Source organism: Nicotiana sylvestris, chromosome 12 (genome assembly GCF_000393655.2).
Source record: "Nicotiana sylvestris chromosome 12, ASM39365v2, whole genome shotgun sequence".
Taxonomy (NCBI): Eukaryota; Viridiplantae; Streptophyta; class Magnoliopsida; order Solanales; family Solanaceae; genus Nicotiana; species Nicotiana sylvestris.
Window position 1 is genome coordinate 137,904,721 of NC_091068.1, and position 18,945 is coordinate 137,923,665.

The window sequence follows — 18,945 nt, forward strand, 5'->3', positions numbered from 1 at the left end:
TCTCCAGCTAACCTTTCGCAATCGCGGCTCCCTTGTTGCGAACGCGAAGAGCATTTGTTTGCAACACTGAGCAACAGATTTCTGCAATTCTAAACTTCATGAAATGGTCCGATTAACCACCCGAAACTCACCCGAGGCCCCCGGGATCTCAACCAAACATGCCAACATATCTCATAACCTCATTCAAACTTGTTCCAACTTTCAGAACGCTCAAAACAACATCGAAACACTAAATTCGCATCGGATTCAAGCCTAAAAATTCCAAAATCTTCTAAATTACACTTTTGATCAAAAACCCAAACAAACCACGTCCGAATGACTTAAAATTTTGCACACACATCCCAAATGACACAACGGAACTACTGCAACTCTCGGAATTCTATTCCGACCCCTAGATCAAAATTTCGCCTACCAACCGGAAATCGCCAAAATATCAACTTTGCCAATTCAAGCCTAAATCTACTCCGAACCTCCAAAACTTATTCCGATCGCGCTCCTAAGTCCCAAATCACCTTCCAAAGATAACCGAACCATCGGAACTCACATCCGAGCGTTATAACACATAAGTCAACGTCCGATTGACTTTTCCAACTTAAGTTTCCTTAAAGGAGACTAAGTGTCTCAAACCTTACCAAAATCAATCCAAATTTGATCCGACCAACCCGATACCACATAACACAGATAAACAAAGAATAAAGAAGCAGAAATGAGGAAATCGGAGCGGTAACTCATGAGACGATTTACCGGGTCGTCACAATAATTAAATTGAATTAAAATTGATCGTTTATATATGTGATAATTAGAGTTTCTCTATCACTATGCAAAATGTGTTACTTAATTAGCTAGCTCAATACACTATCTAATCGTGTTAGAATTAAATTCCACGTGTAATATATTGCAGGATACAGTCAATCGATATGCTGTATGTATCGTACTCGACTAATTAACTCTTATTGCAGGCTGGCTAATTACTCTGTAGATAAGTAAATATTTTTCTTTTTGGCTTAAATGACTTTACTTTATTACCTATCGTTAGGAAATAAGATCTACTTAGTTTTCAAGTGTATGCTTAGGTTTAAGCTACAAGTTACATTGCTTATGGTGTACCTCTTAAATCTTATTTTGAATACTTTGTATTTTCAAAGATGTTGGTAAGAGCTAAACAAGTCATCTTTACAAATCACTTCTATGAACTCGGCAACCAATATAGTAGATATGGGCTAAGTTGCTCGGACACGGGTGAGGATCTAGAGGTTGGATACTTCGAGATATAAATTTTAAGATTTCTAGTACGGATACGGGTGCAGGGGATCAGACTAAAATTAATTTTAAAAAATAAAAATAAAAAACTCTAAGTTATGAGAAATTTTGTGGAATACTTACGTATAGCTTATAAAGTGTTTTTTTTTTTATTCTCAAGTTGTCGATAAGTAAAGGATTGATTTGGTAGACAAGGTATGCTATAATCTTCAAATTTACCCTAGTTTTGGTTCTCATTTTGAAAATCAAATTGTATCTCATCTCGAATTTTTCTATCCGTCATCGTCAAAGTACCCAAAATTGTTTGACTAGATCCGGTATAGGTCCCATACCCACACCCATATTAGTATCGTGCCGACATGGGTGTGGCATCTAAACTGTCTTGTCGGAGCAACTTAGGATATTAGGTAGTAGGCAGCAGTGTCTACCTATAACTGTGTTAACCTGGCACGTAAATCTCATTAATTTTATTTTTAAGTAGAATTTTTAAAATACAAAAATTTAATAGAGAATACACTATAATTGTATAAAATTGATCAAAAGCAAATTTCACAAAACTCGATTTAACGAACTAGACACAACAGCATATGTACATAATAAAATTCTAAGTTATTACATTCTTAGTAATAGAGCAACATATTATGTAAATAATAAATATTAAACACTTAGAAGAAAATCTGGCACTTACATATATGTATACAAGCATTTGGTTTCAATTTCCAGTAACCTATAGTCTCTTACATTATTGATGATCATCAGGATACACAAATTTCATTCCAGATCTTCTTCGCTGGCCCTGATTATGTTTATGCTCTGTAGTCGATGAATTTTTATTATCATTATCCCGTCCATCTTCAGGTCCACGAGCAATATCTTGATCATCTTCATCTTCTTCGACTTGAAAATTAAGCAACGTATCAAGGCCATCGTCTGTTTTGGCATTCTCAGGGTTATTTTGATCGGTTGCTAGTTCTGTATAGTTGAAGCTCAATTGTGTAACCTCGGACATTGATTTGGTTAATAGTGGCCTTTGGCGTTTCAAAAACAGACATACTACAGCACAATCGTCTATCTTTGCGCGTGGATATTTGTATTTCCAGGCTCTAACTGCACATTCCACCAGCAATTTTGCTGCCATTGATCGTTTTCTTGCTGTAGCTACTATCCGTATCACTTCATCGTTGCTTAAAACATCCCACACCTAAAAATAGAAAGAGTTTAACTTATATCAAGTGATAACATGAAGAAATTTTATATTACTAATGCAATTTAACCGATTATAACAGTTATTACTCTAGGGCTCGTTTGGTACGAGGGATTAGGGATATTAATCTCGGGATTAAATTGAGATGAGTTTATCCTATGTTTGGTTGAAATAAAATCGCGGTATAACTACTTTCAGGATTAGTTATCGTGAGATTGTAGTGTTATTTTTATCCCTATGGAAGTATGGGGTAACAAATTCTAGAATAATTAATCCTGAGATAACTTATTTCCCAATCAAACGACCCTAAAAGTAAGCATTTTTTTCGAACATTATGTAGAATAATATGAGTAATAATTAAGTCATTCAAATATGATATATTAATCCTATGATCTAAAACATGTAGATGCATTGTACATGTCATATGTAGGATTATGCATCTATTCAAGTGTAGGAAAAACCAAAGAGATATATGCAACAATGTGGTATTTAAGTTGAAGGATTAACTTAAATAGTTGTCCACCCAATCGCCTCAAATTAAAAATAACCCATACATAAATATGTATAATCAATATATAATCAATGTATACCCACTAGAAAAAGTAAATACTGAATTCCCCTAGTTATTTGTGTGAAGATGCTTACCCCATCAGTTGCCAATACAACAAATTCGTCTCTCTCAGTAAGCTTTCTGTAATAAACTTCAGGGACAGAAATGAGGCCATAGTCTTTCAAGCAAAAATCTCCAAAAGCTCTAGCCATGGCCAAGCCAGGGCAATCTTCATCTGGCATCCAAACTCTATATACATTTGGTTCTTGTTCCATTGCCATTACTCTTCCTTTGCAACTTTTGATTCTTTCATATTCACCTAACGAAAAAATAATACAATAAATATAATATGACTTTTTCTTTTTTTTTGGGTTCTAAAAATTGAGTTCACTAAACATTTTCTTGAGAGCATGCACTTACTTGGAATATGAGGCTTCAAGTCCACTGTGAGTTGTTCGGAAATAAGCTGATTTTTCTCATCCCTGGTGCAAATTATAGCTCGAGAATCCCCTAAGTTTCCAATTAACAAATGTTCTTCCTGGAAATTCCACAATTAGAATAAACAAAGAATCACAAGTCAATCATCTATCTAAACAAGTTAGGTTGTTGGTGAGAAGCAGCAAAGCCAAAAATTTCATTGAGGGGTATCAAAAATATAAAAATTTAAACACATTAAAAAGCTAAGTGGATTTATACTATATAGTATATATACACGTCAAAATAATTTTTTGACCTAATTAAACAGTGTAATTAGGGTATCAACTGACACTCCTTAACCTAAGGTGGATTGCCTACTGCTCACAACAACCTCAACTGGTCAATTGACACCTCTTAACTTAAGGTGATCTGCTCACGGAATTACACAATTAAATTTTGTGTTTAGTCAAATACTGATCACATATAATGAAACAGAGGAATACTTGTTTTCTCTCTCAATTTAAGTACCTGCTTAAATAAAGTAACAGCTGTTGTGCCACTGGAATAACTCTCAATAGAAGGTTCCTTTTCAAGTTCTTCATCCATTTCCTTAAAGGATTTGAGAAATGCAGCTTTCGTTGCAGCAAAGAGTGGGTTCTGATCAGATTCATCACCATTTTCAGTGCTTGTAATTTCACTCACATTATTAGACTCCTTCAACAATGATGAAATTTTCGACGGTAACGAGTCGCGCACATAGCGTGCAACCTTGTGGCCGGAGGGACCATGTCCATCAAATACACCACAAAAGAACGCACCTTTCTGTCCACCAAAGTTCTATACACCAGGAAATAAGTAAGAAAACATTTATTTTCCAGAAAATTTTTTCGTGGAAAATATATTCTTTCATAGAAACACACCCATTATGAATAAATTAAAATGTATTAGTCCTATTCATCCATTTCCAGGCAACATTTCACAATCATCAATAAGTAAGGCATGATTATTTTGACCATTATGAGGGTAAACATAAAAAAAATTATATATTCATGGTAATGAATGGAAATACAAATTAGATATCCGAGAAATAAAAAAAACTATGGATTAATTTAAAGTAATTATTCCCACCCCCTTTCTTCCTCGTGAAGAAGGAATAGAGACACAACTTTCATCTGTCTGTTACAATATAAATATTATATCTTTCGTCCTTAAGAATGGGCTAATTACCCACAAACATAATGATAATATGCATAATATTACAATATTAATTTTTGAGAAGAAGAAAGAATAAATTAATGTACCTCCCAAACAGTCATGGCATCTTGATTAATCCCCTTTTTACCTTGTTGACTATACATTGATACAAATTTAGAATATCCATGCAACCTAATATGAGCACCAAAATCTCCCTTTCCTACAAAATTACCATTATAATTATCATCTTCAACATTAATAATATCTTTCTCCTCTTTCTCCTCCACAAAATGGTGACGATAATTTCCTTGATCAAAATGCCGTACCCTTTGACAGGAACAACATGCACCCATCTTTAATATTTTTTTCTGCAATATAATCTCCTCACAAATAATAAATCTTGCCTCAGGAGTTTAAAACCATTCCATATAATTTTCAGATTTAGCCAAAGAGAGTTTTTTTTTCCTTTAGTTATAATTTGGTCCTTTTCCTAATGTGGAAAATGGAATTATTCGTATAGTAATTTTGAAGATGGAATGGGAATCAGAATACAAGTTTCATATGAATATCTTGGCAAAGAGGCAAAAGACAATAAGGAGGACAAATCAAGAATGTTGTCTCATGAGATAAACATTCATGATTTGTGAGAAATAAAGGAACAAGTAGAGGAGAATAAAATCGTCAATATAGTCCTTTTATTTTTCTTTTTTTATTTTTTATTTTTGGATATAGCGTGAATAGTTTGACCATTCAGTTACAGTCGCATTGCCCTCAATTGCGCCTCTCTTATTTTTCTGTCTCTTTTTTCCTTTCCCTATTTTTTGCTATTATTATTTTTCTTATTTTATTAATATTACTTCTTCTAGAGTCATAGTTTGTTTGCCGCTAGTATTATTTGGAGAGTCAAATAATTCTTTTACTGATTATAATTTTGAAACTTTAGATCAACACTTTAATTTTAAAAGAATGTGATTTATAACAGTACATAATTTCTACACTCGGGTTGCAAAAATTTAGCTGTTGCAGTGTTGCTTATGCCAAAGATCTATTAGCACATATTGCTAAAATTACACGTAATTTTTGCCAGTTATTTTTGGTTTATACGTCATCTTATTATAATGCTAATCACATGAAAGCTCATAACTCAGATTGATTATCGAAATGATATTTACATTTTGCTACATATTTCATGATAAGGAGTCGAAGTCCGTAGAGATGCAATTTGCAAGTACAGTTAAAATTGGGCAAATATCACTTTCAGCCCGTGCTCAAATTTATTTGCATCTAGTAACCGCAAAAATGTATATAATTTGTATATTTTTAGTCTATAATATATAGAAATACACACACATGCGCATATTTATATATATATGTATGTATGTATGTATGTACAGAAAATATACAAAAATATATATTTTCCGACTATTATTTTAAAAGCGGCTATATTATAGCATTTGTCCAGTAAAATTTCATGATGCATAACTGGGCTTAAGATATTTCATGGTCTGTTTTGAACATTATTTCAGTAGGATTGAAGCGAGTTCACAAGTACTGCTCTAAATGTAAATCAAGAAAGCATATATATTTTTTTTTGTGTGTGTGTGTTGTAGTATCTTAATTTTCAACGGGGCAACAGACATTTCCAAAGAAAAATATTTAGCTTTTCTTTTTCTTATTCCCTTTTTACATGTTCTCTGGTGCATCATTTACTTAAAAGGGCAACCAATATGCAAGGAATAATGAAGGGATAATATAAACTAGTATACTATTCCTTGACAAAAAAAGGGGAATATCTAGCTTTAAAAAATGATAATAAAGACATAAATTCCAAATTGTGCAAAATATCGTAAATACATATTGCTATTAGCTCTTTATCTTCATAAAAAGCCTTGTTATAAAATCAATCACTTCAATACAGTACGGTCGATTTAGGACCTTTCTAATTTTGATTTCATTGTCGTTAAAATTAAATATAAATCACTTGTTCTATTTTTTTTATTCTGGTACCTAACAAACAGTGGTCAATTTTCGTCCACATAAAAAATTTAAAAAAGAAAAGAAGAAGAAGAAAGAGGAGGGAAAACAAGAAGAATATATTCCATAAATTCCCATTTTTATTATAAAAACCTTCTATGAGTAATTAAGTTAGAGAAGAGTGTACCCTATAGTCAAAGTCAGGGTCGTATAGCCTAATACCGTGGGATATATTCATCAAATTTCCAATATGTAAAGCCTAACCGGCTTTTAATTATTTTTCCAATCCTTTTCTGTTAAATGTGAAATCGTGTTTCTGAAAGCAGAAATGAACGATTTTCTGATTATTTTAGTGCATTATGGAGACTGGAGGATAGAGCAACTGCAAAAGTCAAAAACTGACACTTATTTAATGAAAATATTTCATTATCAACACTAGATTATTTGTTTTTAGCAATTAAAACGAAGTGTTTTGTTAAAATGAGCAAATAGTGGCTAAGTTGAGTGAACAAACGAGATCAATTGAATTCCTTTTGTTAAAAAATTATATTATTATATAACTAGGGCAAAAATAATACTTTCAGTTATATATAAATTATTGAATCTGCTTGATATAACAAAAAAAGTCTAGTGAAATGGCAAAGGAGGTCCAAAAGTTACAGTATGTAAGCCTAGGCCCAAATCCGAAGTATAATATTCTATTAACTTTTTGAATATTCTTATATAAATTTCTGGCTTCGCCACTACTTTTAAGACGACGAAATGTTATTGTGTTGCATGCACGTTTTTTTTTGTTTTGAAAAACTGCCTATAGAGTTTAAATGAAATCTTGGTGAGCCAACAACGAGCATGTTCATGAGTTAGAAATCTATATATGTATTAAAGGAATAAAGTTACCAAATATAATTAGCAATGTGGTTAAGCCAAGTGACAACCTAATAAATGTCAATTATGTATGGTAACTTTATTCTATATTTGATTATGTTAGTCAAATATATATATATATATATATATATATATATATATATATATATATATATATATATATATAATGTGTGTGTGTGTGTAACTGAATTTGAACTAAAAGATAATTTTGAATTTTATAGATAAAGTTTTAAAATTTGAATTAAAATCTCTCTCTCTATATATATATGTGTGTGTGTGTGTAAAACTGAATTTGAACTAAAATATAATTTTAAATTTTATAGATAAAGTTTTAAAATTTGAATTAAAATAAAAATAAAAAGAAATTTATCTTTTGTTATCATGTTATCATGCTTAATTTAGTTAATAATCATATGCAATCATGTTAGGAATTTTATTATTTTTTTCTAATTATTCAAATACTAAATTGCCTCTGGCAAAAAAAGAAAAAAAAATTACTCCATATAATTCTAAATTCTTTCATATCTAAAACCTATAATTATAGTTCTTTAAAACACTATAGCTAGATTTGAATAAAATAAATTTTTTTACAATAAATATAAGATATAAGGTACACGTCTATGTTTATTCAAATAATAAAAAAGAGTTTAAAATCAAATAAAAGTTTACTTACATATATAATGAAGTAAACCTACATGCTAGAGAAAGAAACATCACAAAAATGTGTTAATATTCAAAAAAAAAATTCTTTTTCTTTTTGAATACTGTTTGTTTGAAGAGTCAAATCATAAAAATGGATATCAAACAAATAACAAATTATTGGTTATACATTTGCTATCATTAATTTTAATTTAGCACCTTCTAGGAATTAAAGAGTATAAGTTAAATTTTTTTTATTTAGCTACAGTCAAGCCAACATTGTAGGGTTATAATATTTTTTTCATTGAAGAATATTAGTTTTGATGATTAAATTATGTGAAAGGTTTCTTGAATTTCAACAAGAGGGATATTGGTTTCTAATTGATAGTTTCTATATCGATTTTCAAGTGTAACAAAAAAGTATATTTAAAACAAATGGTATGACGTGAAATAAGATATTTTTGAATTTTAGTAAAGAATTTTTTAATTATTATAATAGAAGTCATATCATGGATAAAATCAAATAACCTGAATTTTATGGAATATTTACATAAATATCCGGCCAGATTTATCGTTTATCTTTTATAGTTGACATACATAGATGATATACTAACAATACATAATTTTACACATATTATATATGAATTATATATAAATTACACATCCTTTAATATTTTAATTTAAGTGGTTGGGTGAGCACCTATTTAGGTTGATTAGATGAAGCCAAAAGAAAAATATGAAAGAATTTTAACCAAAGACTAAAAATATGAATAAATTTCTTATGTAGACAATTTCTATTAAAAATTATTCTTTTATAGCGAAATAAATTAATTTTTTATTACAAAAGAAAGAAAGACATAAAAACATAAGATAAAAGAAAATAAACATAGAAAAAATGTATGAAAAATCTAGGAACCAGAAATAAGAGATGATAACGAATTTCTTCTTCTCTTTTATCTCTGTTGAGTATAAAAAATTTGGAAGCTGATTTCATCGATTTCAAATATTTTTTTCAACTCAAATACATAGATTATAAGATAAGGGCATCTTAAAATATATTTTTTTTAATTTACATTATGCGTCATTTTAAAAAAAATTACTATTACTAACAAATTAATATGATATTCGAATCTGAATTTAGATGCAATTTGAGTAGTTTGCATTAATGTTAAGCCAAGTATGGTGTCGAGAAAAAACTACTTGACAATTTTAAGACAATATTTGCAATGTTATATAATAACAATTAATTAATGTAACATTTAATGATTCAAAGAACAAAAAAATTATATATAGGGTATTCAAAATTTAAAATATGTGGCTAGAGATAACGATAAACTCAAAATAGAGCCGTACTGAAATAAAATTTCACTGGCTAAAAAATTATTTAAATTTTTAGATAGCCGATTAAAGTAGATTTTAAATTAAGGATGACACCTTCACTTGCATCATTATAAAGCTAATCATTATTCAAAATTTAAAATATGTGGCTAGAGATATCGATAAACTCAAAATAGAGCCATACTGAAATAAAATTTCACTGGCTAAAAAATTATTTAAATTTTTAGATAGCCGATTAAAGTAGATTTTAAATTAAGGATGACACCTTCACTTGCATCATTATAAAGCTAATCATTATTGTAATATATATATATATATATATATATATATATATATATATATATTTTAAATTGGAATTTCAAAATAAAATATTTTTTGAAAGATAACAACATACCAAAGAAGAGATCAAGTCATAGTAAAAGAGTCACGTCATAACCAAAAAGTTGTTCATATTGTGTCAGCCTTTGTGCTTTGCCATAAATATAAGTTATTATTTCGCTCCATGACTATTTTTAGATTCCAATGATTCCAATAAGAACGGTGCAATAAAAATATCACTACAAGAGATTTGAATAAAATTTAGTTTTTTTTCCATATAGTATTTCTTAATTAATATATAAAGATTATCTATAATTATATAAAATATTTAAATTATAAGATTATTTACATATAATTCAAATAACTCAGATGTTTAACATGGTTAGTGTCAATATCAAAATGGAGTCCCATAGAAAAAATAAATTCACTGCTAAATAATTATTTAAATTTTTAGATAGCCGATTAAATTGAGTTTTGAGTAAGGATAATATTTTTACTTACATTATTATAAAAATATTGATTTATAAAGTTTTAGAAACTGAAATTTTAAAATAGATTTTTTTAAAGATATCAACACACCAAATAAGAGTTCAAGTAGTAATACAAGAGTCACGTCGTATCTAAAGAATCCTTCATAGTCTCAATCTTTGATTATTTTGTCATAAATATGAGTTATTATTTTGCTTCCTGACTATTTTTAGGATCCAATGATACCGCTAAGAATGATACCAAAAAAAGAAATTAGAATTTATAATTAGGAAATTTGAGAAATGGTTAATCTTTTTCATGTAGTGTTTCTTAATTAATATCCAATAATTATCTATATTTATCAAGTAGATTTAAATTCTAAGACTATTGACATATAATTCAAATAAACAAATATTTGGCATGATTAGTGCCCGCGCATTCGCGCGGGTGCTAATACTAGTTGAATTTTGAAAAGTAGGTGTAATGACAAAAAATTAGGGGTGTCGTTAGCCACTACACTAATTTCACCATAAGTATGTAGAGAGAAATCTAGAATTTTGAGTTTATAAATTATGAATTTTAGAAAAGGAAGTATATTGGATTTTGATAATTATCATTTATCTGTACATATTAAGTTGATTTCTTAACATAAATATAAAGTTTTGACTAATTTCCGCTGGATCCATTTTAACCAAATAATCGCTCACTCAATCGCTTAAACTAAAAATAGCCGGTAGAAGTATAATATATGTATAATTTATTTATTATATGTGTATAATTATGTATAATTAATATATAAATTATGTATATGGCTAGAAAAAATGAACAATAAATATGACCGAATACTTATGTAAACATCCCGTGTATGCTTGCTTTTATTTGTCCTCGACTTTCGTTTCTCGTTTGAAGTAGATTTCCTGGCCCTTCCAACATGCACGCTCCACTAATTAATATATCAAAAAATGGTGACTTTGACCCTAAGTTGGGATCCAGAGTAAGAATTTACAGCTAGAATGATGCAAATGGAGGACTCATAATAAATATAGTCGTAATCTAGGAAAATGAACAAGAAGGTGAACGACAATGTTTTACAGCTAATTACTTTGACTAATGCAAACTTCACATGCATTTCACTAAGAAATGCTTATGCCAATAATTGAACATAGAAGAAGTATTGGTACTTAACCGAAATGGATGTAACGGAGTGTTATTATTGGTACTTAACCATCCAATAAGGTGGGAATGTGTAATACTTCGAACGTAGAAAGGATAATATGAATTTTTATATTTCAGCTATATGAGGGAAGTTAGTAAGGCCTTTTTTTCTTCTTTTCATCTTATGGCCGTTGTATTATAATTGGAAGCGTATGAATCCTTGTTACGCTTTAATCAATCTGAGAACTCAATATTTTCGACATTGATATATATATATACATATACATATATATAATTACTGGAATTGTGACAAATACAATCTGAACACACAATTTCAAATGGATGCAATAATAGGAATTTAAATCCAATCAAAGTTAAATCATGGATCCACGGAAAGTTAATATAATAGAAGTTGCTATCGGTAGAAATCAAGTTGTAGTTTAAAATTAAAAGACGGCAGAAAATGGACATCATGTTTCTAGTTGACACTTGAGAGGCACATGATAGCATGAACTTCTGAGTTGTGACAAGCCATTCTACAACATTTTGCTTCTTTCAATTGGTTGATATTTCTTGGATAATTTAATCCGTACTCATTGAAAGATTGACTATATCCTACTAGGATTGAGATATCTATAATTAAAATAAAATAATTGTTCCTAAAAGGATCTTCCCAAAATCCCCCCCCCCCTCCCCCAAAAAATGCTTTATAGATATCCAGGATCCAGCTTGTACAATTTGCTGGCACAGAAAACGAACACCATTTGGTTATGTTATTTTTTTGCACATAGTTGAATGCCTATTCAAGGATCAGATCAACAGCACGTCGTACCAACATATTTAATTTTATCAACATGGTTACAGTGGAATGATAAATATTCTTTTATCCTTAATCAGAGGTCTTGAGTTCGAGTCCTAGGTATGAAACCGTCTTTGTAAGGGAATGTTTTACCTCTAATATGAAATTTTTTGGAGCAAATTCGAATTTAATCGAGCTACGATACCGCAATGCGGATACCGAACAACCGATGAGAATCAAAAAACATATTTAATTCTATTCTACCTTCCTGGTTTCACTTTCCTCTAGGTTTTCTTTGGTTTTAATTTGAAAAGTTTGACTAATATTTTTGTCTATATATATGGCAAATAAAAGGTGGCGCATGCTTCCAAAGTTTTGAAAATATTTGTTTTGGAAAATACTTTCAATTATTTGCAAACATTATTTTTTCCAACCAAGATTAAAGATACGTTTTCCAGGTTTTTAAAAATATAACATCCACTTCTAAGTAAATCTTACCCTTCCCCTTGCTCTACTTTGTTTTGCTCGTTAATTTCCTCTTTCCTTTTGCCATACAAAAATTATCAATCCTGTAATATATAATATAGATATATAAGATTGGAGTTGATCATACAGTTGGAATGCCTTTTGGCTTGCTCTAAAGACTACTCAAAAGTAGCAAAGGTTAGTGTTTACCCTAAAATTTGAGTAATAATTAAATTTGTATAGAGGTCTTAAAGATAAGTGATTTAATCCAATATCAACTGATAATCAAGGAATCAAACGTATAAATTAAAGAAATAAGTTGAATCAAACCAGAGTGCAAGCAAGTCTCGACCTCGAGCTAAGGTGGCCTCGAGGTAGGTCAGTGAGAACAGTAAAGTTAAAGGACAATTCTGATGAGTAATGAGCAAGAAAGTGAAGAATGTATATTCCTTTGCCCATGATTGATGATCTTACAAATGAATGGGCTCCCCTTTATATAATAGGGAAGTCCTAAATAAGGTATATTTTCGTTTTTAGCAAGGAATATTATTGGACAGCTGTCTAACCGCCTAGTACAAATTCGTACAAATCCCTTTCCGAAATTTTTGCCGTGATCTTAAGGTTGTTGCGAGAATCTTGCTCTTTCTGTTACAAAACCATAACGGCATCATCTCGGGGTTGGTCATGCTTGGCCTCGGTGTTCATCGTGCACTTCGATCTTCGAGTCTTGTGCTCCGCCATCGGGCTCAAGCTCGATTCACTTTGAACTCTAGGATCGAAGCGACTCTTCGAGCCTACAAAATCTAGCATACCTGATATTGACCGCATACAGATAGTCCCCGCATTTCTTAGAATAAAATGATAAGAAACATTTTGATCCTCGATTATCCAGAGTCCCTAATGATGACGACATTCTTGTGACGTAAGCACTTGAGGTGACCGAAACGTCCCGTCGGTTTACTCCCCCAAAACATTAAATGTTTGTTAGTGGCGGTCGGCCACTAGCGCAGCCAAACCGTCAGCGCATTCTTATAAATACAAGGCTCTTATTTGGATTAAGGACTTTGCCTCCATCTTCTAATTTCTCTGATCTCTCCTTCCCTTCATCTCTCTCTTTCATTACTTGTTGCTCCGCCCCTTTCAGTGTCAAAAAATATCAAACTCCATCTCTTTATACTTCCTCTAACCTGAATCAATGGCGAAAACTTCCAAAGGCGTTCTCCAAAAGGAGAAAATCTCCTCCTCTTCGTCCCATCCGGCCAGTGACAAAGCGCTGGCCCTTCACGAAATCGTTCCCGGCCCTTATGTCATAAAGAAAGACTTCAAAATTGAAAATCTCCCCCCCCCACGATTCCTGGCCGATGTGAGCATGTATCGAGATACATCTGCTCGATTACGGAAAAACATCTCGAGGCCATGAAAAAGGATTGTGGCTGGGGGATGAGGTCGTGGTACAGATTCCCACCCCCGAGGAGAGTATCACCACTCATGTGGAGGGATTTCTAAGTATTTACTCTAACCTTTCATACTGGGTCCCATCGATCCAATCGTGATAGACTTCTGCAAAAGGTATCAAGTCACCCTCGGCCAGATCCACCCTTCTTTATGGCGCATAGTGATCATGCTTCGCTATTTCTCCAGCAAGGCCGAGGGGCTCGAGTTCACCCTCAGTCATCTTATCCGATTATACCGGCCTCAACTTTTTCAAAGGTTGATCAAGCTCCAATGCCGGTTGACCAAGTCCTTCTTTGCTAGCAACGATGAGGATAAAGATTGGGGTTGGATGAGCCGGTTCATTCGAGTGAGGACCTGCAATATCATCCCTGAGGAGAAAATGTCGTTCCTTGAGGAGTGGAACCCCGACCGTAAGTGAAGTTGTTTCCCCAATAATCTTTTGTATTCCATTTTTGCATTGCAAGATGCCTTCATCTTTTTTGCAGCGGTCGCTTGGATGCCTCATGCGGTTCTCGACCTCGAAGATTGGTTCCGAAAACTAGCTGGGACCTCCTCGTATGACGAACGTCACTGGCGTGATTTGGCGAGGGGCAGATGGGAATCCAAACACCACGGTAAGTTCTTCTTGTAAGTTTTTTATGCTTTCCTCTTTAGCGGAGACGGTTCTTTACTCATACCTGACTTTCATTTATGCAAGCATTGGCGATTTCTCCAAAATGAGGCTGGCCCCTCCTGGGAAGAGATCGAGTTCCCGTTTCCAAAATTTGGGAAAGATAATAAAAGAAAAAGGGGTTCGAAGCCCGAAGACCCCCAAGATAAAAGGGCTCATACTCGAAGACGCAGGTGGAATGTCATTCACGTGGACATAGACTCAGTCCACCAGGTGCATGATGAAGAAGAAGACGAGGGCAAGGTATTAGCACTGGTGGCCCGAGCCAGGAAGCCGGTTAAAGCTGCCAAGACCTCCGAACCGAAGACCCTACCTCATGGTGAGGAGACTCCAAAGAAAGAAGCGGGTAAACCCCAGAATTGCCCGAGGTCGAGATTGTCTCTCGGCCATCAACAAGCACACCTGAGGGGGCAGATTCAAAAATCCCTAGCACTGAACAGAATGCCCCGAGCGATTTGCTCGGGTCCATGACAATAGGTCACTCTCCTCCTCTACCGGCTTATTCTGAGGAGGCAATAATGGAAGCCCAAGCTCTGCGAACGCCTGAATTGAGTGGAGTCCCCGGTGAAGAAGATCCTTTCCGGGATTGCTTTACTGGGGTCGATGATGCTGCCGATCTCAACAACGCATTTACCCTCTTCGAAGAGGCTCAACGTCTTTTCTCTCAAGTAAACATTAATTCCTATCATTGCAATTTCTTCTTCTCCTCTTACCCTACTGATATCTCTTTTTCTGTGTAGGCCTTTACTAGGTTTAGGGCCGATCTGAGCCAATGCGAGGCCACAATGAAGAAGGCTTCGGATGAAGGGAAGACCCTAAAGCTCCTTTGCAGTCAAAAGGAGGAGGAACTCTAAGACCTTCAGGCAAACTTGGTCAGGGCTCATAAAAATGAGGTCGAGCTAGACAATCAAGTAACTGTCATTTTGAAAGAGTATTCTCTACTCGACTCATCTGTGGAGGCTAACACTTTAGTGTCTTAGCTGCAGCAAAAACTGGAGATGAACGGGCAGCTTCGAGGGGAGGTCGATCAGGTTAAGGCTGACTGCAACCAGAAAATATGGACCACCTTGCTACGGAGAAGGAGGCTGCTCTAGCAAAACTAGCATCGGCTGAGACCCAACTCCGGGTGCTAAAGAGAAAAATTTGGCCTAGGCCAAAAGGATCGACGAACTCGAGGTCAAACTTGTCGAAGCCGGGGTTGAGGTTGCTGAGTCCCGGGCTGAGGTCGAGAAGACGAAGGCCACGGCTGATATAACTATTGCCGTGTACTTAAGGGCTGCTGAGACTGCTCAAGCCGAGCTAAGGGAAGCCTCCTACCGAGAAAAATGGAGTAATGAATTGGCCAAGTGCCAATCTCGGAGAGAGACCCTCGAATAAATCCATGCTCGAGGTTTTGACCTCACTAAAGAGATAGATCAAGCGAAGGCGCTCGAAGTTGATGCCAGATTTCTCATCTCCTCCTCCGACAACAATGATGATGAAGGCATCCAAGGCGGGTCTGACAATGAAGAGGGGCCCGAAGAGGAAGCTGCTCCCGAGGGAGAAACTAGCCCTAAGCATAGATAGGAATTTTGTTTCTCTTTTTGTAAGACCTTTTGCCGGTCTCTTGTACATATCCTTTTTTAAGTATATAAAAGAAAACATTTCCTTGAATGACTTATCAATGTTTCTTGCCTTACAAAATTCTTGCAATAATTTCATTCTTTGAATGGTATGTTCGAGATTCTATCTTAGATGGCTTCTTTGAAGTTCTCGTGGTTGAGTTCTAATAAGGTTTGAAGTTTTGGAGCATAGACCCTTAAGGTCTTGTGCCGAATAATGGTGAGTCCCCGAGCCATAATCAGGTTATTGTTTATTTGGGCTCGGGATAATGGAACCCTTGGGTTCGGATCGGGTGAGAACAACATCTCGAATCCTAAGCGTATTGGCCCTTAGGCTCTTTTAGATTGGGCCGTTATGGCCTCTAGGATATGGCTATTATTTCCCCTTTTCGGTTTAAAGACTTAGCAAAAATTTCTTTATGCCTTGGCATGTATTTTTTACCCATTGGGTTTTTTGAGAGTTTAGTGTCAATCGGAACCCTTTTGTTTTTTGTGCCTTAACACAAGTTTGTATTTGAATAATTCTATACATTCCAATTGTTTGACAATTGTTCGCCTTCCATCGTGCCAAGTTTGTAAGATCTCTTTCCGATGACTTGATATGGTCCTTCCCAATTCGGGCCTAGTTTCCATTCGTTTGGTCTCGAGTATTGAGGGTGACTTTCCTTAGAACTAAATCCCCGATTCCGAAGTGGCGAAAGTTGGTCCTTCTATTGTAATATCTCTCGATTATTTGCTTTAGTGCAGCCATCCGGACAAGCGCAACTTCTCATTTTTCATCCAATAGCTCAAGGCTAGTATTCATAGCCTCGTGATTTGATTCAACTGTTGCATGTCGAAATCAGGTGCTAGGTTCGCTGACCTCGACTAGGATTAAGGCCTCGGAGCCATATACTAAGGAGAACGGGGTTTCCCCCGTGCTGGATTTTGATATCGTTCGGTATGCCCAAAGGACATCGGGTAGAACTTCTTTCCATTTACCCTTAGCGTCACTCAACCTTTTCTTTAAGTTTTGGATAATAGTCTTATTCGTAGATTCAGCCTGTCCATTTGTGCTTGGATGATACGGTATCGATAAGATCCTTTTTATTTTGTGTTCCTCGAAGAACTTCGTTACCTTGCTGCCGATGAATTGCTTTCCATTGTCGCATACGATTTCAGCAAGTGTCCTGAATCAACACATGATGTGATCCCAAATGAAGTATATAACTTCTTTTTCTCTGAACTTCTTGAAGGTCTGTGCTTCCACCCATTTAGAATAGTAGTCAGTCATAAATAAAATGAATTTAGCTTTACTTGGCGCCATTTCATGAATGAAGTTGGCAGAGGACCGACGATATCCATCCCCCATTTCATGAATGACCACGGGGATAGGGCTGAATGAAGTTTTTCTCCGGGCTGATGGAGCATTGGTGCAAACCTTTGACATTTATCACATTTTCGAACAAACTCCTTAGTGTCGTTTTCCATGCTATCCCAGTAGTACCCTGCTCTAATGACTTTGTGAATCAAAGAATCAGCGCCGGAGTGGTTCCCACAAGTGCCTTCATGGACTTCTCGTAAAACATAATCGGTGTCCCCCAGCCCTAAGCATACCGCCAACGGTCCATCAAAAGTCCTCCTGTAAAACGTTCCATCTTCATGTAATATGAATCGGGCGGCTTTGGCTCGTAGGACTCTTGACTCTTTAGGGCCTGTTGGGAGCTTTTCATTCTTTATATATTCAATATATTTATTCCTCCAATCCTAGGTCAAGCTTGTAGAGTTTATCTCGGCATGAGCCTCCTCTACCACAAATCTCGATAGCTGGATGACAGTCCTCAGGATAATATTGTCTTCTTAGACTGATGATCCCAAATTTGCAAGTGCATCGGCCTCACTGTTTTGTTCTCGAGTCACATGGTCTAGAGTCTACTCTTTGAAGTGGTGCAATGTTACCTTCAGCTTGTCCAAATACCTTTGCATTCTATCCTTTCAAACTTCAAAGCTCTTGTTTACTTGGTTCACTACCAAAAAAGAGTCACACTTGGCTTCGAGGACTTCTGCCTCTAAGCTTTTAGCTAGCTAGAGACCTGCAATCATGGCCTCGTACTCGGCCTAATTGTTAGTCAACCTAGATGTTTTGATAGATTGTTTGATTGTGCTACCTGTGGGTGGCTTCAAAACAATGCCATGCCCGGACCCTTTCACATTCGAGGCACCATCCGTAAAGAGGCTCCATACCCCCGATGATGTACCTGATTTAGTAGAAGTTCCATTTCCACTTCGGGTACGAGGGTTGGCGTAAAATCAGCCATGAAGTCTGCTAAAATTTGAGACTTGATAGTCGTTTAGGGTTGATATTCGATATTGTACCCGCCAGGTTCGACGGCCCATTTGGCCAATCGGCCCGACAACTCGGGCTTGTGCAAAACATTTCGGAGGGGATACCTGGTTAACACGCATATGGGGTGATATTGGAAATATGACTTTAATTTTCTAGATGCACTTATTAATACAAGTGCCAATTTCCCTAAGTGTGGATATCTAGTTTTAGCATCTCCTAAGGTCCGA

The 18,945-nt window shown here is 34.5% G+C and overlaps 1 protein-coding gene across 1 annotated transcript; it reads right to left on the reverse strand.

The window, feature by feature from the left end:
* Positions 1–1,850: 1,850 nt before the first annotated feature.
* LOC104231567 (probable protein phosphatase 2C 65) lies at positions 1,851–5,302 on the reverse strand. The gene is made up of 5 exons (XM_009784581.2): positions 4,733–5,302; positions 3,960–4,268; positions 3,435–3,552; positions 3,110–3,333; positions 1,851–2,461 (listed from the first exon to the last, which is right to left on the reverse strand). Exons 1-5 carry the CDS (start codon positions 4,976–4,978, stop codon positions 2,003–2,005), a joined length of 1,356 nt encoding a protein of 451 aa, XP_009782883.1. The 5' UTR covers positions 4,979–5,302; the 3' UTR covers positions 1,851–2,002.
* Positions 5,303–18,945: the final 13,643 nt, after the last annotated feature.